Source organism: Pan troglodytes, chromosome 11, assembly GCF_028858775.2.
Source record: "Pan troglodytes isolate AG18354 chromosome 11, NHGRI_mPanTro3-v2.0_pri, whole genome shotgun sequence".
Taxonomy (NCBI): Eukaryota; Metazoa; Chordata; class Mammalia; order Primates; family Hominidae; genus Pan; species Pan troglodytes.
In genome coordinates, this window is record NC_072409.2 from 87,862 (window position 1) to 115,178 (window position 27,317).

The window sequence follows — 27,317 nt, forward strand, 5'->3', positions numbered from 1 at the left end:
AAAATAAGTTTCTGGATATTAACTCCGTACCAGTTATATGATTTGCAAATATTTTCTCCCTTTCTATATATGTTGCCTTGTCACTCTGTTGATTGTTTCCTTTGCTACACAGAAGTTTTTAAGTTTGATGTACTCCCATCTATCTAATTTTGCTTTGGTTGCTTATACTTTTGGTGTCATATCCAGGAAGTAATTGTTCATTACAATGTTATAAAGATTTTATTTTTTTTCTTCTTGGAGTTCTGTACTTTTAGGTCTTACATTTCAGTCTTTAATTTATTTTGAATTAATGATAATAGATGATGCATTACACGGTAGCATTCCATAGAATGGAATGATCTGGTTGGGATCTGTGTCCAAAACTTAGTTGAAATGTAATCCCCAGTGTTGGAGGTCGGGCCTGGTGGGAGGTGATTGGATCACAGGACAAACTTCTTATGAATGGTTTAGCACCATCCGTCTTTGGAACTGTACAGTGAGATCTGGTTGTTTAAAAGTGTACAGCACCTCCCCATCTTTCTCTCTTCCTCCTGCTCTGGCCATGTCAAGTGCTGACTCCCCTTTCGCCTTCAGCCATGAGTGTAAGTTTCCCAAGAAGCCAAGCAGGTGCCAGCATCATGCTTCCTGTACAGCCCGCAGAACAATAAGCTAATTAAATCAATTTTAATTGGAGGAGACTCTGGCAGCAGCTGACGTCTGAGCCAGGAGACAGCAGTGGCAGCTTCCCTGTGGGACTTGGGTGCCTCCGTTCTGCAAGTCCTCCTGTCCACTGGCCCCTCCCAGGGCCCATGCCTAGCCACTCTGCAAGAGTAGGTGCACAGTGCAGCCTCTGCAGCCCAGCCTGAGTGCATTGCTCCACCTGAGTACCTTCCCCGTGACCCAGGAGCACATTGGATTCCCCAGCGCAGCGAGAGCCCAACCCCAAGCCATAGGACTTCCTGGTGTCCCCAGGGCTGTGGCACGTAGCTAGGGATACCGAGGGGGAGATCTGTGGCCAGCACTCGATCGGAGGAGGAGCCCCCACTCTCAGAGCACTGAGAGAGGTGAGACATGTGGGATCCTGGGCAACGAGGGAGCGAGGCATGCCTCCCTCCAGAGGGCCAGTCCAGAAAGGGGGCGACCTATGCAGCCTCTGCCCGAGGGAGCCCCGCAGCTCAGAACACCTAACAAAAGAAACGCAGGCAGGCGCCAGTGATCACAGGAGGCTCCCATCAAGGTCCAGGAGCTGATGAGGGGCTATCGCTCTCCCGTCTCAATGCAAAGCACACCTGCGAACGCGAAGTACAAAAGAACCTTGCTGCTGGAGATAGCAGCCGTTCCTCTTAAGCACCATCTATTGGATCACAGCCCTAACTACAACACCAAAATTGGCCAGCTAATACAACATCTGTGAAACCAAGCACAATTCACCCACCCGTAAGGGTCCTGTACAGAACCTTGGCCCTCTGAAGCATCCAGAAACGAAGCCAGCTGACAATACCCAACTTACACCGCAGTTAAAGGAACACCAACCCTCCCAGATGAGAGTCAGTGCAAGAACTCTGGCAATTCAAAAAGACACAGTGTCCCCTCAGAAGACCCAGGCCTGAGGAGGGACGTGAGGAGCAGCCCCGACTCTCGGCTCAGTCGCAAACACCGGCGTTGGGGAAAACCAAGTAATAAAACCGCGAAACTGCGCCTGTGCGCGGGAGGATTCCAGATGGTTGCACGCAATCCCAGCGGGGCGGGGCAGGACCTTCCCCAGGGGCGGGACCTTCCCCAGGGGCGGGAAAAGCCAGGCCCCTCCCCGACCTCCTGAGCCCAAAACCGGGTTGTGCCCATGACTGACAGGCAAGGCTCCGCCCTACTCCCCTTCCCTTTAGCACCTCCTGACTGCCGATTGGCGGGCTCGCCTTGGTCTCAACGCTGATTGGCTGGCAGCACTACAGGCTGGCACCCACCGCGTCTCACCTCCTGAGCGGCTCCGAGAAGACGCCCGGCCAGGGTGAACACCGCGGCAGGAGAAAACGGGAGACTGTGAAGAGCATGGGGAGCCTTTGTCGTGCAGCGTGAAACCCTCGTAAACCCTCATCCCAAGACCTTCAAATTTTAGCCTAGGAGACCCCAGATCCCCTCACCCTGAGAAGCTCCAAATCCTCTCAGCCTCAAAAGACCCCAAATTCTGCCACCTTGAGGGATTTAAAATCCCCTCAGCATGAAACCCCCAAAGTACCTCAGCTTCAGACACCCCAAATCCCTTCACCCAGAGGAACATCGAATCTCCTAATGCTTAGATCCCCAAATATTCTGAGCCTGAGGAGCCACAATTTCCCTCACCCTAAGGCACCCCAAATACCTCAGCCTGAGGAACCCTAAATATCTCAGAGAGACCAAATTTCCCCAACCACAGATAACCTAAATAGCCTGACAACTCAACCCCGTCAGCTTCAAGGACCAAATAACCTCAGTGTCAAACACCCTAAAACCCATTAATGAGAGACCCAAATCTCCTTTACCCGAGACCCAGAATTTCCTCAGCCTCAAATATCCCAAATCCTTTCATCCCGAGGAACCCCAAATCCCCTTAACCTGATGAATCTCAAATCCTGTCAACTAGAGCACCCCAAATCTCTTCAGCCTAAAAGACCCCTAATCTCATCCTGAAAAACCACAAATACTATCAGCCTGAGGGATACCAAAGCTCCTCAGCTCGAGATACCCCAAATTCCCTCAACCTGAGAAACCCCAATTTCTTCAGTCTAAGACATCTCAAATCCCCTCAGCCTGAGGGACCCCAAATCTCAACCTGAGAGATAGCTTCCCCTTAGAGATGCAGACTGCTTTACTCCTGGATTTTTCTAGAATCCCAAGGTAGAGATCCCCAAATCCTGTCTATGCAAAATGTTCATTTTGCCTCGCTAAAACAGAACCCTGCTCCTCAGTGTGACCCAAGTCCCAGCAGTCAGGGGGCCTCAAGGTCTCCTTGGGACTCCTCTGGCTCTCACACCTCAGGACTCCCCTCAAACACCGGTAGCTACAACCCTCCAGGCACCTGTGCCACCCTTCTCCAAATGAGCCAAGCTGCAGGGGAACTAAAAGAACAAAATCCAGCTTACATTAGGTGGCAGCTCATGGCCAGTGGAGGCCTTCCCATCCCATCAGTACCCCCAGACCTCCCTGGGGTGCTCGAGACCTCACCAGGAACCCAGTCTTCCTGCTCTGAACACCCCAGCCAGATGGAGAAGACAGAGCCTGGTTCTGGGTAGTGCTCAGGGCTGTTGCCCCATCTCAGCACCTTCTCCTTCCACAGGAGCCTTTGGCCTAGGAGCTGGGAGACTCAGGGGCCCTTCCCACACACAGAATTGGAGCAGGGCCTTCTAGACAGTCCCAGCACCATGAGCCCTGAAAGGTCCCAAGAGGAGAGCCCAGAAGGAGACACAGAGAGAACAGAGCGGAAGCCCATGGTGAGAAGTCGGGGAGGCGAAGCCAGACTCCCAGCAGGAGCTGATCTCTGGAGTGCTGCAGACTCCTGGCATGTACCCTTGGGTGACTCTGTCTGAATGTGCATGGAATGGGGGCAGCTGGTCCTGGCCAGGACATGGGGGAGAAAAGAACACTAGCATCAGCGACTGCTCTGTGTCAGCAGAGAGCTAGGAAAATGCTCAGTGTCTGCTCAGTTAAACAGGACACAATCTGGAGAAGGAGGGAAGGTCTTTATGTTTCACAGAGACTCCTAGAGGCCCCAGGCTATGCCCTACACACAGGGTAGAGGAAAAGGACCAGCTCAATGTGTATTAGTAAATCACTGATGGAATCTGTTACTTCCTCTAGGTCAAAGATGCCTTCAAAGACATTTCCATATACTTCACCAAGGAAGAATGGGCAGAAATGGGAGACTGGGGGAAAACTCGCTATAGGATTGTGAAAATGAACTATAATGCACTGATTACTATAGGTAACAGGAAGTGCTGGGCACAGACCAGCCTGGGCGATATAAAACAGGTCTTTGGTCCCTATATTATTTTAATTATCAGGTGGCGGCATCTGCCCACAATTCCCTTTTGCACGGAGACAAATCTGGAGGGAAATATTGTTCTTTTGCATCAGTGCAGGGTTGTGTGTGGATACTGACCATGCAGAGGTCACATCTTGACCTTGTTCAAGACTCTCCCAGCTCATCAGACTGAGCAGCACTGGCTTTGTGGTGCTTTCCATTGCCACTGCCCTTTGTTCCTCCTCCCAGCTCTTCCATTTCAGAGCAAAATTTTTTGCTTCTTTTCAGGTCTCAGAGCCACTCGACCAGCTTTCATGTGTCACCGAAGGCAGGCCATCAAACTCCAGGTGGATGACACAGAAGATTCCGATGAAGAATGGACACCTAGGCAGCAAGGTAAGAGGGAAGGGAAGGAGGATTTTTTTTTTAAAGATGGAGTTTCGCTCTTGTTGCCCAGGCTGGAGTGCAATGGAGTGATCTTGGCTCACGGCAACCTCTGCCTCCCAGGTTCAAGCGATTCTCCTGCCTCAGCCTCCCAAATAACTGGGATTACAGGCATGCGCCACCACACTCAGCTAATTTTTTGTAATTTTGTTTAGTAGATATGGGATTTCTCCATGTTGGTCAGGCTGGTCTCGAACTCCTGACCTCAGATGATCTACCCACCTTGGCCTTCCAAAGTGCTGGGATTACAGCCATGAGCCACCACACCTGGCCTATTTTTATTTTTTTTAAGACAGATGCTCTGTCATCCAGGCTGGAGTACAGTGGTACAATCTCGGCTCGCTGCAGCCTCCACCTCCCAGGTTCAACAATTCTCCCACCTCAGCTTCTCAAGTAGCTGGGACTGCAGATGTGCACCACCTTGCCCAGCTAATTTTTGTATTTTTTGTAGAGATGGGGTTTCACCGTGTTGGCCAGGCTGGTCTCGAATTCCTGGCCTCAAGTGATCTGCCTGCCTTGGCCTCCCAAAATGCTGGGATGATGATGATGATGATGATGATGATGATGATGATGACTGTTACTATTATTACAGACAAGGTCTCACTCTGTCACCCAGGCTGGAGTGCAGTGGCACAATCATAACTCACTGCAGCCTCAAACTCCTGGGCTCAAGTGTTCCTCCCACCTCAGCTTCCCAAAGTGCTGGGATTACAGGCATGAGCCACCGTGCATAGCCCCCAGTAAGATTTAGAAGTGACCTCCTGGCCAGGCATGGTGGCTCACACCTGTAATCCCAGCACTTTGGGAGGCTGAGGCAACCATGTCACTTGAAATCTGGAGTTTGAGACAAGCCTAGCCAACATGGTGAAACCCCATCTCTATTAAAAATGCAAAAAAAGATAGCTGGGCATGGTGATGGGTGCCTATAATCCCAGCTACTCAGGAGGCTGAAGCTGGGAAATAGCTTGAACCCAGGAGGTGGAGGTGGCAGTGAGCCGAAATCGTGCCACCACCCTCCAGCCTGGGCAACAGAATGAGAAGACTCCGTCTCGGGGGGAAAAAAAAGTGACCTCCTGAAACCGGCCTCGGTTTAGGTCTCAGCTTCATTTCAGAATTTAACAAAGGAAAAAGAGTCTTCCCTCAAAAACATAAATGTTCAACAAACCAGCACAATGTAATCCCAGCACTTTGGGAGGCCGAGGCGGGCGAATCATGAGGTCAGGAGATCAAGACCATCCTGGCTAAAACGGTGAAACCCCATCTCTACTAAAAATACAAAAAATTAGCCAGGCACAGTGGCGGGCACCTGTAGTCCCAGCTACTCAGGAGGCTGAGGCAGGAGAATGGCATGAACCCAGGAGGCGGAGCTTGCAGTGAGCCGAGATAGCACCACTGCACTCCGGCCTGGGTGAAAGAGCGAGACTCCATCTGAAAAAAAAAAAAAATTGTCATTCTTTTTTTTAAAAAAAGAAAACATTGTTTTTGCTAAACAATGTTAATAAATCACAGAACAATTAAAGAAAACAATTAAACTGCAAATCCAAAAAAAAGCTTTCTAACACCAATCTCATAATAGTTATTGAGTTAAATGTCTTAGAAGAAATAATATTAAGTAAAGATACATCATTTATGTACATTTAATCATACTATATGATCCTCTTATACCAAAATGTATCTACTTCTTTGTCTCGATTCTGGAGCGGGTTTGAGAGAGCTGTTTAGTTGCCCTGATCTTTCCCATACGTCACTGACCAGAGACAGCATCAAGTAGATAAAATAATGTACCATAATTATAAAATAGAAGTGCAAAGCTCATTTCCTCTTCTACTGCTTGGTTAGGAGAGTTTAGAAGTAAACACAGTCAATCTGCCCAAACTGGAGAAAGCAACTTGGATTGGGTCTACGATTTCCCCATCTGTGGATTTGAGATTCCTTAAGACCTTAATGTAATGTAAGAGGAATGAAAGGCCAGCGTTTGCCTTTCTGCAAATGTTTTGACAGGAAAAGAATGTCTCTTTAGAGGGAATCTATCTCCCGTGGTTTACCACACATCTATACATCTTTATCTGAACTCAGTTAAAATCCCCAATTTAAATCAATTTATTTTCTATTGTGGAAATCAAACAACATATATTTACTCTTCTAACAATTTTTAAGCGTACAACTTTATTAACTATATGCACACTGTTGTGCAATCGATCCCTAGAACTCTTTATCTTGCATGACTAAAACCCTAACCCATTGAACAATAACACTCCATTGCTTCCTCCCTCCAGCTCCTGGCAACTGCAATTCTGTTTCTATGAATTTGGTTACTTTAGATACCTCATATACGTGGAATCAGCCATGAAACATTTGTCTTTTTGTGACTGGCTTATTTAATCACTTAGCAGAATGTTCCCAAGATTCACCCATGTCACAGCATGTGACAAGATTTTCTTCTTTTTTAAGGCTGAATAATATTCTACTGCATGTATATACCACATTTTGAAAATCCATTCATTTGTCAATGGATATTAGGTTGCTTCGCCTCTTGTCTATTGTGAATAATGCTGTAATAACTATCAGTGTGCAAATATCTCTTTGAGATCGTTTTTAATTCTTTTTTTTTTTTTTTTTTTTTTTGAGACGGAGTCTCGCTCTGTCGCCCAGGCTGGAGTGCAGTGGCGCAATCTCGGCTCACTGCAAGCTCTGACTCCCGGGTTCACGCCATTCTCCCGCCTCAGCATCCCAAGTAGCTGGGACTACAAGCACCTGCCACCACGCCAGGCTAATTTTTTTGTATTTTTAGTAGAGACGGGGTTTCACCATGTTAGCCAGGATGGTCTCGATCTCCTGACCTCATGATCCGCCTGCCTCATGGGCTCGATCTCCTGACCTCATGATCCGCCTGCCTCGGCCTCGTGAAGTGCTGGGATTACAGGCATGAGCCACCGCGCCCAGCCTTTAATTCTTTTTAATATATTATATACCCAGAAGTGGAATTTCTGGATCAGAAGGTAGTTCTGGTTTTAATTTTTTGTGGAAGCGCCATACTGTTTTTTTACAGTGTCTGCACCATTTTACATTCCCACTACTATGGTTTGAATGTGTGGAAGTTCATGTATTGGAAACTTAATTGCCATTGTAACGGTATTAAGAGGTGGAGCCTTTAAGAGGTGATTCGGTAATGATAGCTCCAACCTCATGAATGGATTAATGCCATTATCACAGGAGTGGGTTAGTTATTGCAGGAGTGGGTTCCTGATGAAAAGGATGAGTTGGGCCCTTCCCTGTCTTTCTCTCTGTCTCACATGCACACTTACCCTTCTACCATGTCATGATGCAGCTTGAAGACCCTTGCAAGATGCCAGTGCCATGCTCTTCAACTTCCCAGCCTCCAGAACCACAAGCCAAATAATTATTTTCTTTATAAATTACCCACTCTGGGCCAGGCACAGTGGCTCATGCCTGTAATCCCAGCACTTTGGTAGGCCAAGGCAGGCAGATCACAAGGTCAGGAGTTCGAGACCAGCCTCACCATCTTGGCAAAACCCCATCTCTACTAAAAATACAAAATTAGCCAGGCATGGTGGCATGCACCTGTATTACCAGCTACTTGGGAGGTTGAGGTAGAAGAATCACTTGAACCCGGGAGACAGAGGTTGCAATGAGCCGAGATCACACCACTGCACTCCAGCCTGGGCAACAGAATGAGACTCCATCTCAAAAAAACAAACAAACACATAAATTTCCCACTCTCTTGCATTCTAGGAAAGCAGCAGAAAACAGACTAAGCTACCCACCAACAATAAGCAAGTGTTCTAATTTCTCCACATCTTCGCCAATATTGCTATTTTCTGGTTTTTTGACAGAGGCTATCATAACAGGATAAGGTGATATCTCATTGTGGTTTTAATTTTCATTTCCCTGATGATTAGTGATGTTAAGCATATTTTCATATGCTTCTTGGCCATTTATGTATCTTCTTTTGAGAAATGTCTATTCAAGCTTTTTGCCCATTGTATTAGTCAGCCCAGGCTGCCACAAGAAAATACCACACATTGAGTGGCTTAAACAACAGAAATTTGTTTTCTGACATTTCTGAAGTCTGGTAGTAAAAAATCAGAGTGCCAGCATGGTTGGGTTCCAGTGAGGGCTCTCTTACTGACTTGTAGTCAGCCTCCAGCTCACTGTGTATTTACATGAATTATTTGTGTGCCAACAGCAGGAAGGAGAAGGAATTTCTCTCTTCCTCTTCTTATAAAAGCAATAATACCTACTAGAAGATTTTTTTTTAGACAGCCTCATTCTGTTGCCACAGGCTGGAGTTCAGTGGTGCAATCTCAGCTCACTGCAAACTCCACCTCGTTCAAGCAATTCTCCTGCCTCAGCCCCCCACGTAGCTGGGACTACAGGGGCACATCAGCTAATTTTTGTATTTTCAGTAGAGATGGGGTTTTACCATGTTGACCAGGCTGGTCTCAAACTCCTGGCTTCAAGTGATCTGCCCACCTCAGCCTCCCAAAGTGCTGGGATTACAGGCATGAGACACCGCACCCGACCAAAAGCACTAATGTCATCCTAAGGGTCCCACCCTCATGACATCACCTAGCCCTAATTACCTACCAGTGGCTCCATCTTTAAATACCATCATATTGAGGTATTAAATATGCTTCAGCATATGAATTTGGGGGAAACAAAATTCAGCCCATAGCACCCATTATTTAATTATTTGTTTTGTTGTTGTATTATAGGAGTCCTTCATATATTCTGGATATTAACTCTTTCTTCGGTTTTTTTTTTTTTTTTTTTTTTTTAGACAGAGTCTCGCTCTTGTCACCCCTGCTGGAGTGCAATGGCGCGATCTCAGCTCACTGCAACCTCCCCCTCCCAGGTTCCAGCGATTATTCTGCCTCAGCCTCCCGGGTAGCTGGGATTACAGGCACACACCACCACGCCCAGCTAATCTTCTGTATTTTTAGTAGAGACAGGGTTTCACCATGTTGGCCAGGCTGGTCATGAACTCCTGACCTCAAGTGATCCATCTGCCTCGGCCTCCCAAAGTGCTGGGATTACACCCATGAGCCACAGTGCCTGGCCTGGATATTAACTCTTTATCTTCTTTTTTTTGAGACAGAGGTCTCACTATGTTGCCCTGGCTGGTCTCGAACTCCTGGGTTCAAGTGATCCTCCCACCTCAGCCTCTGAATAGCTGAACTATAGTCATGTGCCACTGCACTCAGCAACATTAACCCTTTATCAGATACATGGTTTGCATATATTTTCTTCCAGTCTGTAGGATGCCTTGACACTGTGTTGATTGTTTTCTTTGCTACACAGAAGTTTTTAAGTTTGATGTAGTCGTACTTGTCTATTTTTGCTTTTATTGCTTATGCTTTTGGTGTCATATACAAGAAGTTATTGTTCATTTCAATGTCATGAAGCTTTTCCTCTGTGTTTTCTTCTTGAAGTTCTGTACTTATAGACCTTACATTTCAGTCTTTAATCTATTTTGAGTTAATTTTTATATGAGATATGTGGTAAGAGTCTGTCTTCTCTTTTGCATATGTATATCCAGTTTTCCCAATACAATTTCTTGCAGACTGTCCTTTCCTCCATTGTGTAGTCTTGGCATCATTGCTGAAGATCATTTGACCATATACACAAGGGTTTATTTCTGGCCTCTCTATTCTGTTCCATTGGTCTATATGTCTGTCTTTATACCAGTACCATACTTTTCTGATTACTGTAGCTTTGTAATATGCTTTGAAATCAGGAAGTGTGAGGCCTTCAACTTTATCCTTCTTTTTCAAGATTGTTTCAGCTATTCTGGGTCCTTAGAGATTCTATATGATTTTTTGGATATTTTTCCATTTCTGAAAATAATAGCATTGGCATTTTGATAGACAGGGCATTGAATCTATAGATCATTTTGATAGTATGAACATGTTAACAATATTAAGTCTTCAAATCCACGAACACAGGATGTCTTCCATTTATTTGTGTCTCCTTAAATTTCTGTCGGCACTGTTTTGTAGTTTTCAGTGTTCAAGTTTTTGCCTCCTTGGTTAAGTTTATTCCTAATTATTCTATTCTTTTTGATGCTATTGTGATTGGGATTTTTTTCTTAATTTCCTTTTTGGATTGCTCATTTTTACTAAATAGAAACACAACTGATTTGGGGTGTTGCTTTTGTATGCTGAATTCATGTATTCTTTTTTTTTTTTTTTTTTTTTTTGAGACGGAGTCTCGCTCTGTCATCCAGGCTGGGATGCAGTGGCATGATATCGGCTCACTACAAGCTCCACTTCCAAGGTTCATGCCATTCTCCTGCCTCGGCCTCCTGAGTAGCTGGGACTACAGGTGCCCGTCACCACGCCCAGCTAATTTTTTGTATTTTTAGTAGAGATGGGGTTTCACCATGTTAGCCAGGATGGTCTCGATCTCCTGACCTCGTGATCCCCCCACCTCGGCCTCCTAAAGTGCGGGGATTATAGGCTTGAGCCACCATGCCCAGCCCAAATTCGTGTATTACTTCTAACAATTTTTTGGTAAAATCTTTATAGTTTTATTTTTATTTATTTTTTTAGATGGAGTCTCGCTCTGTCGCCCAAGCTGGAGTGCAGTGGCATGATCTCGGTTCACTGCAACCTCTGCCTCCCAGATTCAAGTGATTCTCCTGCCTCAGCCTCCCAAGTAGCTGGGACTATAGGTGCCCGCCACCATGCCCAGCTAATGAATCATTATAGTTTTCTGCGTGTAAGATCATGTCATCTGCAAACAGAGATAATTTTACTTCTTCCTTTCCATTTGGATGCCTTTTATTTATTTTACTGGCCTAATTGCTCAGGCTACGACTTACAGGACTATGTTGAATAGAAGTAGCAAGACTGGAAATCCTTACCTTGTTTATGACCTTAGAAGGAAGGCTTTCAGTTTTTCATCATCGACTATGATGTTAAAAAATGGGCTTTTCGGCTGGGCGCGGTGGCTCATGCCTGTAATCCCAGCACTTTGGGAGGCCGAGGTGGGAGGATCACAAGGTCAGGAGACCGAGACCATCCTGGCTAACACGGTGAAACCCCATCTCTACTAAAAATACAAAAAATTAGCTGGGCGTGGTGGCAGGCACCTGCAGTTCCAGCTACTCGGGAGGCTAAGGCAGGAGAATGGCCTGAACCCAGGAGGGAGAGCTTGCAGTGAGCCGACCTCGCGCCCCTTCACTCCAGCCTGGGTGACAGAGCGAGACTCCATCTCAAAAAAAAAAAAAAAAAAAAAAAAAAAGGGCTTTTCTTATATGACCTTTTTACATTGAGGTGATTTCCTTCTATTCCTAGTTTGTTCAGTGTGTTTGTCATGAAAGGTCAATTTACATTTTAAAAATTAATGTAATAAACACCTTATTAGGTATACCTTTACAGATAGGCTGGAACAAAGATGAAGTTTTATCTATTTTTTTAAATCTTAAGAAAATTAGCAATGCCCCCAATAGAAGCATAGGCCTTAATGATACTTCAGAAAACATTTCCAAATTGCCCTTGGATAATACTTGGAATCATCACTCTCTGATTCAGAATTCTCTGTCTCTAATGAGAAACTCCAGAGTTAGGCCGAGCATAGTGGCTCATGCCTGTAATCTCAGCACTTTGGGAGTCCGAGGCAGGTGGATCACTTAAGGTCAGGAGTTCGAGACCAGCATCGCCAACATGGAGAAACCCCATCTCTACTAAAAATGCAAAAATTAGCTGGGTGTGGTGGTGCACACCTGTAGTTCCCAACAACTCACAAGGCTGAGGCAGGAGAATTGCTTGAATCTGGGAGGCGGAGATTGCAGTGAGGGGAGATTGTGCCACTGCACTCCAGCCTGGGCGACAGAGGGAGACTCCATATCAAAAAGAAAAAAAAAATCTCTAGATTTTTTGGTTGGAAACATTTACCAACCAAACCACTGATTTCTCATCACCTTTTAGTCAAACCTCCTTGGATGGCCTTCAGAGGAGAACAGAGTAAACACCAGAAGGTAAGTATCTCCCAAATCCTGTTGACAAGAAACCTTCCTCATAGATCCAAATACAGGTAAGAGAAGGAGAATGTACAGACTATCCTAGGAACTACTGCCTTCCTCTCCTGATCTCTTTAGCGCAGTGTCTGACATCATCATTATTTTAAGAGTTAATAAGAACAGCAACAATAATCGCTACCATGGGTTATTTTCTCAGTATTTTCAGACTTTATTTTAAGCATTTTACATGAATAAACTTTACGTATAGTACCTATTCAACTTCACATATAGTACCTATTAAGTAGGTACTATAACTATAGCCATTTTACAGGTTAGGAAACTGAGGTATAAAAATGTTCAGTTATATCCCTGGGATCACATTCAGTGTTGGTGCAGTCTAATCCAAAACTCCTTCTCTAAAGCACTTACAAGATCATTAAAAGTTTCATAGTTTTATAAAGTTTATGCTGTCTTACCCATATGTCTTTACATCATTCGTCCAATTGATTTTTCAACCTCAGTTTTTCTCTGTTGTAGTAAAGTCAGATTTGCACTAAAACACTCTGATTAAGGGAAGCTTCCAAGTAAATAGACAATTCATACTGTGGATGGTACCAGAAGAAGATAGGGTCCCTACCCTCATAAGGGACCCATTCTGATCAGAGGAAGCAGCTTCCAGCCCTGAGGAGTTTCAGGTTCGAAGATTGAGAAACAACAAATAAGAAAATGGTTTAGGACTTCATATAGGTTACACCCTATTAAGTAAAAATATATTCTTCTGGAACCAATTTCAAATGCTCATTCCTGTAGAAGGCAGTAACAGCTCCTTCCTCTGGGCTCCAATTAGGGAACTGTCATGTTATTTGTAATTATTTGTTTAGCCTGCCTGCTGCCTCTTCATTGTGAGCTCTTCAGGAGTCTAGTCCCTTCCTGATTCTTCTCAGAACTCCCAAGCCCAGCTCAGGGCCTCTGAGAGCCTCCTGAGTGTTTTCTGAATGATTCATTCCAAGCTTATGAATTAAACTATAAGTAACAGGGTCAAGGAATGCTGAAAATATCTTTGAGCTAGATTTCAACTGTAGAGATATATCAGGACTATGAGATAATTTTCGTTTGTTATTTTTCTACAGGGGCAGGGGGTGGTTTGAGACAGAGTCTGGCTCTTGCGCCAAGGCTGGAGTACAACGGCTCAATCTCGGCTTACTGCAGCCTCCATCTCCTAGGTTAGTGTGATCCTCCTGCCTCAGCCTCCTGAGTAGCTGGGACCACAGGCTTGCACCACCATGCCCGGCTAATTTTTATGTGTTTTGTACAGGCAGGGTTTTGCCATGTAGCTCAGGCTGGTCTTGAACTCCTGGGCTCAAGCCATCCTACTACCTTGGCCTCCCAAAGTGCTGGGATTACAGATGTGAGCCACCGCACCCAGTCTGTGAGAAAAATTATTTTTTTCTTTTCTTTTCTTTCTTTCTTTTTTTTTTTTTCAGACAGTTTCACTCTTGTTACCCAGGCTGGAGTGCAGTGGCGCGATCTCGGCTCACTGCAACCTCCACCTCCTGGGTTCAAGTTGTTCTCCTGCCTCAGCCTCCCGAGTAGCTGGGATTACAGGTGCCCGCCACCACACCCGGCTAGTTTTTTGTATTTTTTGTAGAGACAGGGTTGGCCGGACTGGTCTCAAATTCCTGACCTCAGGTGATCTGCCTGCCTTGGCCTCCCAAAGTGCTGGGATTACAGGTGTGAACCACTGTGCCTGGCGAGAATAATTATTAATCTCACATTCATACTGTATTAAGTAGCTCAAAAAACACTTTGGTGAACATTATTATCTTTCATGTTCACTACAATATTAAGAATTAGTGCCGGGGGCAGTGGCTCACACCTGTAATCCCAGCACTTTGAGAGCCAGAGGTGGGCAGATTACCTGAGGTCAGGAGTTCGAGACCAGCTTGGCCAACATGGTGAAACCCCATCTCTACTAAAACTACAAAAATCAGCTGGGCATGGTGGTGGACACCTGTAATCCCAACTACTCGGGAGGCTGAAGCAGGAGAATCGCTTGAACCTGGGAGATGGAGGCTGCAGTTAGCTGAGATCATGCCACTGCACTCTAGCTTAGGCAACAGAGTGAGACTCCCTCTCAAAAAAAAAAAAAAAAAAAGAATTAGCATGGGCTGGGTGCGGGGGCTCTTACATATAATCTCTGCACTTTGGGAGGCTGAGGTGGGTGGATCACTTGAGGTGAGGAGTTCTAGACCAGCCTGGCCAACCTAGCGAAACCCCGTCTCTAACAAATATACAAAAATTAGCTGGGTGTGGTGGCACGTGCCTGTAATCCTAGCTTCTTGGGAGGCTGAGGTAGGAAAATCTCTTGAACCTGGGAGGTGAAGGCTGCAGTGAGCTGAAATCATGCCACTGCATTCTAGCCTAGGCAACAGAGCAAGACTCCTTTTCAAAACAAAACAAAACAAAACAAAACAAAAAAACCATGTATGCCAACTTCTGGATCGGGAAACTAAAGAGAAATTAGCTAACAATACACCCTTATTCAAGCAGACAAGCAGAATTGGTACAGGAACTAACTAATCTAATTCAAAAGCCAAATATTCTTTCCAGGATATGGCAACATGCAACTTTGACTTCACTTTCTTAGTTGTCTAGATATATTTTTGCCAATCATCTCTTTGTTCTGTTCCGAACCTTACTGCCCTATTACCTCATTTTCCAGATGTGCTTTGTCCCTCTGTGCTTTTCTACATTTCCCCTTCCATCAAAAGTCTACTAGTTTATGGAAGATTCCCTCCTTCTCTCTGTAAGCCCTTATCCCCTTCTTTCACAGATCTTGCTGATTCTCCAGCTAGTCTTCCCAAGTATTCTTCCTCCTTCCCTTTAACTTACATAGAACGTTTTGAGAGAAAGTTGAAGGAAAGAGCCTTAAGACATGGGTTAGAGTCCCAGATTCACTACCCACTTAGACCTTGTCTTTTCCCTCTAGTATTTAGACACTCTAGGTATTTCCAAGGTTTGAACATTAACTACAGTCATATGAAAACATGTTGCAAGCCGTAAAGAACTAAATAAATGCACGTTGTCTTTTAATATGTGATTCTCACATTAAAGGGAATGCCCAAGGCGCCATTCAATAATGAATCTAGTTTGAAAGAATTGTCAGGAACGCCAAATTTACTGAATACAAATGGCTCAGAGCAGGCTCAGAAACCAGTGTCCCCTCCTGGAGAAGCAAGTACCTCTGGACAGCACTCTAGACTAAAACTGGGTAAGAAAAAATTTGAGGGGAATTTAGTCCCGCTATGTCCTCTAGAAAGGTTGGTGAGTATGGTCTACCTATGTGGGGTGGACTTTGGATAGGCCTGGGCTTAAGCTGGACTCAACTGTGAGACCAGAAGTTAGATGCAGTATTTTGTTAAAATTATTTATTTATTTGTTCACTGAGACAGAGTCTTACTCTGTCACCCAGGCTGGAGTGCAATGGTGAGATCTTGGTTCACTGCAACCTCTGCCTCCACGAAAATAGCGATTTTCATGCCTCAGTCACCCGAGTAGCTGGGATTATAGGTGTGCACCACCGTGCCCGGCTGATTTTTAGTAGAGACAGAGTTTCACCATGTTGACCAGGCCGGTCTCAAACTCCTGGCCTCAAGTGATCTGCTCAGCTCAGCCTCCCGAAATGCTGGGATTACAGGCTTGAGCCACCATGCCTAGCCTTGGATACAGTATTGAATAGCATGTAAGAACATTAACTTTGAAGTCACTCACTTGGGTTATAATCCACACAGAAGCATTGGGGCCTTGGGCAAATCTTATAAATTCCATGGGCTCCTGAATGGTAATCTGTAAAATGAGACCAAGTATATAGAGCTCATGTATTGTTTGAAATCATTAAATTAAATATAAATGAACTGATACATGTGAGGTGTCCAATAAGTACCTCTCTGATAATATATATTCTTTTGTGCGTTTCTACATTTCCTTTTCCATCACATGTCAACTAGTACATAGAAGATCCCCTATAGAGACTATACTTTCTTAGTGTTGTATGTCCAGGCCTTTGTTCAATGCCTAAGATGTAATGAACTCTCAAAAAATATTTTCTGAATAAATAAATGCATGAATGAACCATTTTGTAAGCAGAAAGGCTGGGAGGTTAATGGGATAATGAGAACAGCTAGAAACTAAAATTGAATAGGCATCTACAGTCAGTGTGGGTGTGGGGTCTAAGTCTCTCTGAAGCAGTAAAGAGGGGGAGACTAGAGTATATAGAAAGGTAGATGCTAATTTGATGGTAGGAGATTTCACATTTTCTTATGAAACAAGGACAAACACCCCAGACTCCCAATTTTACCCATCTACTCTTCTCCAACCTAGAACTCAGGAGGAAGGAGACCGTAGGAAAGATGTATAGCCTGCAAGAAAGAAAGGGTCATGCATACAAAGAGATCAGCGAGCCACAGGATGATGACTACCTCTGTGAGTGACCCTTTCAGCCACTCACACAGCTTGCTGTTATGTCCTGGTACAATAATTTCATCATTTGGCCCACAAATCATTCCCTTACTCGAATGAATTAAAGTACAGGATTGGGGCTAAATAATGTGAGTGCCAAGCTCTTTCTGAAGCTCTTATATCAAGGAACATGCATTACAACTTTCCTAATCCCTGCTTCCCTCACTTCCAGATTGTGAGATGTGTCAGAACTTCTTCATTGACAGCTGTGCTGCTCATGGGCCCCCTACATTTGTAAAGGACAGTGCAGTGGACAAGGGGCATCCCAACCGTTCAGCCCTCAGTCTGCCCCCAGGGCTGAGAATTGGGCCATCAGGCATCCCTCAGGCTGGGCTTGGAGTATGGAACGAGGCATCTGATCTGCCACTGGGTCTGCACTCTGGCCCCTGTGAGGGCCGAATTACAGAAGACGAAGAGGCAGCCAACAGTGGATATTCCTGGCTAGTAAGAAGAGCCTGCTGTTTCCCCTGTTCTGTCTTCCCACATCCCTTCTGTGCCTTTGGTGGGACATCACCTTCTACATGTTAGGATATAGGTAGGGATAACATGGTTAGCTCTGTGTACTCAAGGGTCTTTGCATGAACATGGAACTCCTATTTAGAGATCACAGGGTACGTGGGAGCAGAGTGGTACAAAGACAAAGAAGTGCATCCTCCCTTTTGGAGCTTCTGCTCTGATTGGACAAACCAACTCAGATGTGTAGATGATGACTAAGGTGCATGCCATGTGGTCTCAGTTGGCAGTTGAAGCTCTGCAGGTCCAAAGGCCATTGATGACCGTGGAGTAAAATAATTCTTCAGATTTTTACCCTCTAAAAAGTCTTTACCTTATTTTTTGAAACTCAGATCACCAAGGGGAGAAACTGCTATGAGTATGTGGATGGAAAAGATAAATCCTGGGCCAACTGGATGAGGTAAGGCCACTAGCTCTCTTAGTTTCAGAGAGAACCTCCATCTCTCACAAACCCGGACTTCCTTCCTTCTCATTATGCCTCCCTCAATGATTTTCACATCCCCTATTTCTATTTTTCTCCATACAGTGCTGTTTTATACCATCAACTTTTAGAAATAAAAAATAAAAATATAGATATTATGATTTATTGGTATCAAAACACAAATATGTATGCTAGACAAAATTGAGGCACCAAGATAAACCTTGACAAGGTTAATTCATGCTTTAATTTATGTAATCCACATTTGTTAAACACTTAGTATGTTCCAGGTTAGGAAGTGAAGTTCACTACTTGAACAGAAGTGAGCTGCAGGATGACCCAGCCCCTTTCCACAATGGGCTGTCGTTCTATCAGAGAATAGAAAAATGAATCAACTATTACTGTTCTATGTTATTGGGCCAAGAGAAAGAGGCTTCTGAGTTTCTCTAGGAATCTGAAGAAGTCAGGTGAATGGCAGCTGAGTGAACTGTAGGGTGATTAGAGGAAGGCCTGTCAAAGAAAGATGGACTTGAGCTGAGTGTAGAATGATGTGAGCTAATCTAGAAGCAGAGCACGTGATCAAGCACCAAGTTCTGTGGTATAAAACGAATTAATTTAGAGTTTAGAGAAGCTAGAGGTCAATGTGTTTTATGGCCAATCAAGGTGGAGGTAAGTCTGGAGTTGGGCTTTGAAAAAATGGCTGATTAGGCACAGCAGGGAAGCATTCTAGGCAGGATGAGCACTGTAGTCATCCTGCCTAGAGGGAACTCACTGCCTCTTTTCTTTCCCTTTGCCTGCCTTGACCCCAGGTATGAGAACTGTGCCCGGGATGATGAAGAGCAGAACCTGGTGGCCTTCCAGTACCACAGGCAGAGCTTCTATAGAACCTGCCGATTCATTAGGCCAGGCTGTGAACTGCTGGTCTGGTATGGGGATGAGTATGGCCAGGAACTGGGCATCAAGTGGGGCATCAAGTGGAAGAAAGAGCTCATGGCAGGGAGAGGTAGGCATCACTATTACTCTTTTAAAAGGACAGGAAAGAAAGAATTATCCTAGAGAATTTTCATGATTGAACACTTAAATAGACTAAAACGCCGTCTAAAGTCAGTAAAATTTTACATCAGTGGCTCCAAAATTAAAGATTCATGTTATGTGCCTTTGCCTCTTTGGAACAGTTTTTATATTTTTAAATCTTTGTTCCGATTTTATATTCAAAGTACTTCATGCACAAAGTATATAACAGCATACAGTGCTCAAAGACTTAAAGACAAAAATCAAGTTCTCAAACACCTACCAGCTCTCCCAACAAGGTAGTTTCTTCTGGCATTTCCTTGATATTTCTTAATGATATGCATATGTTGTTATTCATTCATTCATTATCTCAATTAGCTGTCATGTGAATTCCTACTCTGTGCCAGACGATGTTGCAGGAAGTGTAAATACAGACTGATCAAGACAATCAAAAAAACTGCTCTTGAACATATGACTTGTGAATTAGGGAACCATATGAATACACACAGACATATGTGTAATATCAGACGGCGATTAGTGCTTTGAAGAAAATGAATCCAGAAAGAATACCTGGGATCAGTGTGAGACCTGGGATCAGTGTGAGAGCTGAGGTCAGTGTGAGACCTGGGGGTCAGTGTGAGACCTGAGGTCAGTGTGAGACCTGGGGGTCAGTGTGAGGTGAGAGTAGAGTGTTGCAGGGGATTGTCAGGGAAGGTTTCTCTTAGGAGACAGCATTTGAGAAGTGCAAGTGCCTGTGGGCCAAGGATTCCAGGCACAGGGCGCAGCTAGTGCAATGGTCCTGAGGCCAGAAAGAGTTCAGCTTTGGTTCATTTTTGGAAAATAGGCTGCCATGGGTCATCCCTTCAGAGCTGCTCCAGTTTCCAAGTGAGAGAAAATGGTGGGCAGGATGAAGGTGGGGAGCGTGGCGGTAAGCCTGAGTAGGGATATATTTTGAAACAAGACTTCCTATTATATTTAAAATGGGTTCAGACTGAATGAAATAACTCAAACATGAATACTTGATGTGCAGCCTGACAAAGAGCATATTCTCATTTTATGATTTGTGGAATCTGAAATAGAAGCAGTCCATGCACCTAGTTGGCGCAGCAGGACCCACAGTCCTTTAGTCAGTGGGACCTGGACCACTCTGTGTTGGCCAACCTGAATCACACTTCCTGATGGAGAACCAGGCACATAACAGTCCTCAATTAAATATGTCCTTTTGAATGAGGATACTCAAATTCAGCCTAGCCTAGCCTGTCACTCACACACATGTACAGATCCCAGGGTCCACACAGATACAGATCCCAGGGTCCACACCTATCACATATATGAACATTATCACACAGACCCCTGCAGACACATCTGTGAGGCATATGCATTCCCAAACACACAGACAGACTCATGATAAATTTGTTCCTACCCAGCCGTGACTTCTAAATGCTTGGGGAAACCAAGACATAGTAGAAAGGAGTGTGCAATTATCATTTCCCATGATGCCGTTACTTAAGAACTCTTTGTGTCCGTCCTTCTAATGGCACCAATGCCTCCCATCAAGCCTTAAACCTCACCTAAATTATGTCATTGGGCTTTTTCATCCATAAATGAGCATACCAGGTGCCAAGGGAATCAATATGCCCTTTCACATGCCTTAGACCAGTGTCCAAAGAAAGATAAAATGTTATTCTATAAAAGCTTTCTCCCAGCATTTCTATTCATTTACATTTTGTCCCATATACAACTATGGTTTTCTAATGATCTTATTTCTGACAGCTGTTTTTCTTCAGAACATCAACAGCTTCTTTCCTAAATTAGTTTTAGTATGAGTTCCATTTCTAATTAGCTCAAATTAAAGTCCTAGAGAGCAGCGAGGTAATATTTAAACCCTCAGGCTAAAATTTCGGAGTAGGTGCAGAATGTTGACTCTAAATGAGTTTTTCCTGTGACATAACACTCATGAAAGCAGGATTTCCTTCATGTGTGAAATGTCTTAAATCAGACTTACCCTTTGTGATTCTCTTTTAGCTATAAATGTCATTTAAGAAAAAAAAAAGAAAAGAAAATTAAGCATGACATTCCCCAATATCCTCTGCTCACTGTGTTATAATCCCTATCACTCCCCAAGTGAATTGGAGAGAGTGAAGACACAATGAACAGAAACTTCCCTGATGCTTCACAGAGGAAGTGTTCTCCAGGACCACACAGCCTCCACCATGTCCATCTATGAAGGGCTGTGGCAAGCCATATACACAAAGATGCCTGTTTCCTGTCTTCTCGGTTAAAAACAAAAACAAAACACTGGAAGGAACCCCAAAGCCAAGCTGCCATGGGTTGCACAGTGCCAGCCCTTAAGTAGTGTTGTCCATGGGTAAACAGGAGATGGAAAAGGGCAATTTCAAGAAATAACAAACTCAAGGCATGAATATGGTTATCCAAACATCAAGGGACTCCTTCATTTGCATTTGGATAATTGTGCAGTTATATGATTTGTTACATGGAGACCAGATGGAAGTAAGAGAGCTCATCCTCAACTTCCTGTACCTCTGGAAGTCTTTACACACATGCTGGAGAGATAGATGAGAGTTCATTAGCATCAAACCACCATGGATTTCATAATCAATTCCTAATATCTGAATAAGTGCAGAAAAGTCACAGGCATCTAGAAATGTGGCCCAAGTCCTGTTCTTCAATCGGCCCACCCATTTCTCAAGATTTCATTGAGAAGATCAAGAAATCTAATCTTCCTTGGATGCAAAATGGAGGTGGTGAAAATTGGAAGTATGTCCTTCCTGGTAATGAGGCAATTTCAGTACATAGGAAGTGCTCTGAAATCTTTAAGGTATACAGTCTGACTCACTAGAACAAGAAAGGGCCCCACTTGTTGCCATTTTATGAGGTGACCACCCCAGCTGGATAAGAGCTACAAGTGTCCATTGGGACTACTTGGGTGTGAGTCAAGAAAGCAGAGTTGAGTGCCCTGAGGTAAGCTGAGATTTTGGTGTTCAATGGGAAAGAATGTAAGAATTGACTTTGCCACCTACTGCCTGAGTGACTTTGCGCAAGATCCCAAATCCCTATGTATCTCGATTTTGTTATCTAAAAGATCACATGATGGAGGATGTAAGCAAGTAACACAGCCAAGACCCAGTTTACAGTGTCTAGTACCTAACAGACTCTTGACACGTTTCACTTGCCCTTGAGTCAATCTTTCCATGTCACTGAATATTCTTCCACAACATGATTTTAATGGATATAGTCGTCCATTGTTTAAATGTACCATTATTGACCAATGTAAAAATGTTCTTTTACCTCAAATTTTTATATGTAAAACAAAAACATGTTTGAGGACTAAACCCACACTGTAGTATAAATTAAACTGGATGTAGGCCAGGCATGGTGAGTCACACCTATAGTCCCAGCACTTTGGGAAACCAAGACAGGAGGATGGCTTGAAGCCAGGAGCTCAAGAGCAGCCTGGGCAATACAGCAAGACCTCATCTCTACAAAAAAATAAGAAAAATTAGCTGGCCATGGTGGCGTGCACCTGTAGTCCCAGCTTCCTGGGAGGCTGAGGTGGGAGGATCCACGGAGCCCAGGAGTTTAAGGCTGCAGTGAGCTTGGATAACGACTGCACTCCAGCCTGGATGACAGAACAAGAACCTGTTTCAAAAAAGAAAAAAGAAAAAAGAAAAAAAAAACCTAAAAACTAAAAACTGGATGTCGTTTGCTAATAACTAAACAGCAAATTAATTGTAACATGCTGACATATCAACGATGTCTTTCTTCTTTAATCATAAACCTGCTCACTAAGAAGCTGCTGAAGTCCATGGTAGTGACAGGTACATGTCTGCATCCTTGTCCTGACCTGCATCTTCTTTGATTGCCCCCATCTGTGTCTCCGACTGGCACTGCTGAACCAGCTTGCTACCTGATCAATGTTGTACTGAACCGGACTGCTAACTGATCAATGTAGTTGAGCTCACTGCACAAAGCTGTTCTTACAAGGTAGATTTCTGCCTGGAATAGTCATACTTACACTGTTTATATTCCTTACTCCTGACCCATCCAACGCAGCACAAGTTCTATTTATTGCCATAGAAACATAGGTCATTTGGAAACACCTCCTTCATTTCTATGGAATGTTCAAACATTTCTGACATTTTGGACTCTGTTCTAGCCTCTTGTTAAATATATCCAGAAAAGAGACAAAGCTTTATGGGGGGGCTATATGCACACATATGCTATAGAATAAGCTATCTAAATGCTTAAAAATACTTTCCATCTGGCACCACACCTTAATAGGTAGACAGAAATTAAGTATGTGTATATCTATCTGTATAGATACGTATAAATATATATCCCCAAAACAAAAACTCATTCTCTTACTTATACATAGGTAGAATATAGGTGAATATACATATACATTTATAGGTAGAACAAAAAAACCCCTCAGCCTCTTTAGGGCCATGTGTTTTCTCTGAGTAATTGTCACAATTAATTAAAATACATGTGTATGCCTTTTTAGATAAATTCCATCAGACCAGTTTCTGTCTGGTTGGAAAATAATAACTGCCTATTTGCTAAGTGCCCCTGCCCCCATACTATGTTCCAGTGAACTAAAGACCTCTGGCAATCATAGATTTACAGCTCAGCAAGATTAAACAATTTATTGTTATTTATGACATCCAAGCTGGATCCTCTGTATTATATTCCACATTAGCATCTATCACTTTACATTTGGGAGATCCTGTCCAAAAAAAGATTATGCCTCCTAACCAAACATTCAGCAGGGCTGCAGGAACAGACCCCTGAACAAACATCCTGCCAAAGTACTTTAAAGCACCGTGAGCTCCCACAGCTGTGCATTTTCAGACGACTCAGCAGATTAGCATGGAGTCTCTTAGCCTCTGCTTGGTCTGTTCCTTTCAGTGATCTCTCACATGGCCCAGTCCATTCGGTTTGAAAATCCTCATGAAATGAGCAGATTATGATCTGGCTTCAGTAGAGGGCCATGGGGTGGGCATGGAGGGGAGAGGGTTTGCTCTTAACACAGCCTGAGCCTCAGAAAGGTTTCAGATGGAAAAGCATGGCACTGACTCAGCTCATGCTTAACAGGAAATAATGCACAGACCACACCAAAAAAGTCCTTTATGTTGTGTGAAAGTCTATGCTGGAGCAGCTGCTGCCACCTCATGTACTGTGATAGAGTGTGCATGTGTGTGTTTGTGTGTGCATGAGTGTGAGTACGCACACAAATGTGTGCTGGGAGGGGGAGGAGATCACACCTTCCACAGTCGCCACCTCAGCCTTAGCTAGCAGCATGGAGAAATGCCAAAAGTCAAGAGGAAGCTGCACCAAAGCAACTGTGATCACCACATCAGCAGGGGCTTTCTGGTTAGTAAAACTACCGGGACTGAAAAACACACATGATCTCATCCTTCTTTTATTTTAATCAGAGCAAAATATTTTTATAATAATTGTGTTATATGAATAAATAATTCATAATGCTGTAACCCATTATCACATTCAATCCTCCTAACAACCCTAGAAGATATGTAGACAAGTATTATTACTTTCCCTATTTTTATAAATGAGGAAATAAACCCCAGAAGGCTAGGCAACTTCCCCACGGTCATATAACTTGCAAACAGTAGTATCATGATTCAAATCCAAAGCTTCTCCTTTTGTCTTTATCATTTTAATTTTGAAGGTAATGCATATGCATGTATGATCTTTTAAATCCAGAGATGTATATGGAATAGATAGGAAAAGGGACTCTCCTTCCCCATTATACAGCCCCTCCACCCAAGCTATATACACTGTTGACTAGAGTATGTCCTTTCAATCCTATTTTCTATGCCTACATTATATACAGAAAAGCAGGATTACGTTACACACAATATTCCAGTCATTGCTGTTTTTCACCAACAAGCTATCATTCACATCTTTTTCATACTACATATAAATTTATATCCTTTATTTTAGTGGTGTATATTGTGCAGTTGTGTCATAAATTATGTACCTGTTCTCTGTTGAACATATAGATTTTTTCTGAGTTTTTCCTTAGCAAAATGCTGCAGTGAGTACCCTTGCACATAGATGTTTGTACATTTGTTCTAGAAAAATCTACAGTAAAGATTCTTAGATTAAGAGATTCCCAGGTTATTAGAAAACTACTCTATTAATTTAGATATATACTTCCAAATTGCCTGACCAAAAAGTTATGTCAATTTAACTTCTATGAACAGTATACAAACATGACAATTTTACATCACCTACACCAACTCTGGGAAATTTCATCTTTTTTACAAGTTGATGGATTGTTTTAATTTATATTTCTCTGGTTATTAATAAGGTTGGCCACCTGTTCATGTGTTATTATTGATGATATTTGTATTGAATTGTTTGAATTTTCTTGATTTCGAAAACCTTTTTACATGTCATAGATATTAAATATTTGTTGTAAAACTCTCCTTCCAGTATTTTGTATGTGTTTAGTCAAGTAGAATAAACTCTTGTCTTCTGATTTCAGATTCCTTTGTCTTTCCATTAGAAATCCCTAAATGTAAAACTACATATTGATAGCTAAAAACCAGGATGTTTACTAGAGAAAAGGAATACAAAGGCAATAATTAAATATTATATTTATACAAAATACCTACTAGTACAAACTTAAAAAGAGAAAGTAAAAGTCAAATGCTTCTACGACTTCAGACTAAGAAAAAGAACTTTTGAGGTTGAATGTTCCTGAAATTTTTCTTTTCATACAACTACGGACATGACTTCAAAAGTTGATGTTACTAAAAATGTAAGATATGAAAGATATTTGAAGACTCAGAGAAGGTGGATTTTCATTTTAACAAGTCACATATATATTCTAGATATCCTCTTATTCGTAACTAAGAGAGTCAAATCAGATGAAAGAATCTAAAAATTTCCCTTTGACTGTGTTAAGTAGAAGTAGTAGAGGCATATTGGCCAAATCTTGAGTGTTTGCAAATTGACTCTTAAGGCTATAGGCTGGCACAGGTCATTGAAGCCCTAGCTTTTTATCTTTAATTTTAAAATCCCCAAACAATTTATACTAATTTTTCTTGTCCATTATTTCCAAATAATCTTGTTTAAATGTTATTACAGTGCTTGCTCATGTTACTGTTGTCTAACAGAAGGGTATCCGGGGCCTTAAAACTGAGAGGGTTAGGATTAATGATTCCAATACCTATGCTTGGACATCTCCAAAAGTGGGTTCCAGCTTCTTGTCCTCAAGTCTATATAGAAACTAGCAAACTTCCAGAGTTCACAAAAGGCTCAAAGAGAACAGATGTTTTATAGAAAATTCTTAGAGCAAGTTTCACACATAATGTTGCTGATGTGTGTCTGCCTTTTCAATAAACATCACTATGCTTTATCACAAGATTTAATAAAGCAGCTTAGTTAAAAATGCCATCTGGGTCTCTGGACACATTAAACAAAGCTTAAAATAACCACCCCAGCAACTGGGAGGACCCAGCTGTTCTCATAATCTGTCCCACTCCTTTTACTTCCCCATAAAAAGAGTGAATGAAGACCACAGACTAAAAGCATCCAGAATGAACTGACACAAACAGGGAGATAGATGGAGCCAAGGGCTCCTGTAAGTTTGCTATTGCTCACATAATAGATTTGCTAATTCCACAACCTGCGGATGGTGATTCAGAAAGGGAAGCAGAAAGAGGGAAGAGAGAATCATAGAAGGGCTCATTCAAGTTTTCTAATGTATCACAAACCTGTCCTCCCTAATGTCTGGATCATAGCAGCCCATTCCATTCACCTGTTCTGTAGTGAACTCCAGTAGAAAATACAAAGCCATCACCACCCAGTTCTTTCTCCCTTCTAGAGATGAGATATTAGCCATCCAATCCCAGATTCTCAGATCCATTCCAGGAAAGAAGCCCTAGGTATTGAAGCACAGCTTTCCCTCCCTCCCTTCTTTCTTCCACCCCAAGATTTGTTCCCCAGATAGTTCTAGTAAATGCAAAACCAAGTATATTCTCATTCTTTAGAGCAACCAGCTTTTCATGGCCAACTGGAATCAAATACAACCTGCACAAACATCTATCTGGAGGACACTCCCAAGGCTCCTACTGAGCCAGCCTTCTGCATACCACTGCATTTCAGCTTCCTAGTTCACAAGACACTGAGACATTCTTGAATTCTGCAAGGTGCACTGTGTGTTAATATCATTGCTGCTCATCATGTGGCCAATAAAGGGCATGACTAGTCAACAAATAAATTTTCTCTTGGCTAAAACTTGCAACAAAACTGTAAGCTGTTTACCAAGGGGCCCACTACAGGTTATATTCAATACATACAGTCAAATCATAATTATCTGAGATGTATTCAGTTGACCATACACCTTTATATTTCAGTAAAAGGTCTTTACATTTCCCAGTGCTATCGATGTTACAAAGTGCTTT

General features: G+C 43.1%; 1 protein-coding gene and 1 pseudogene across 1 annotated transcript; one reads left to right on the forward strand and one right to left on the reverse strand.

Annotated features, from left to right (window-relative positions):
• Window positions 1-27,317, reverse strand: part of LOC129135991 (tubulin beta-8 chain-like) — a 56,756-nt pseudogene that overhangs the window by 22,587 nt on the left and 6,852 nt on the right.
• LOC129135992 (histone-lysine N-methyltransferase PRDM7-like) lies at window positions 1,688-25,378 on the forward strand. Its single transcript, XM_054658619.2, has 10 exons — window positions 1,688-2,059; window positions 3,290-3,511; window positions 3,811-3,934; window positions 4,262-4,369; window positions 12,370-12,419; window positions 15,516-15,672; window positions 16,782-16,883; window positions 17,092-17,363; window positions 17,765-17,832; window positions 18,660-25,378. Exons 3-10 carry the CDS (start codon window positions 3,868-3,870, stop codon window positions 18,904-18,906), a joined length of 1,071 nt encoding a protein of 356 aa, XP_054514594.2. The 5' UTR covers window positions 1,688-2,059; window positions 3,290-3,511; window positions 3,811-3,867; the 3' UTR covers window positions 18,907-25,378.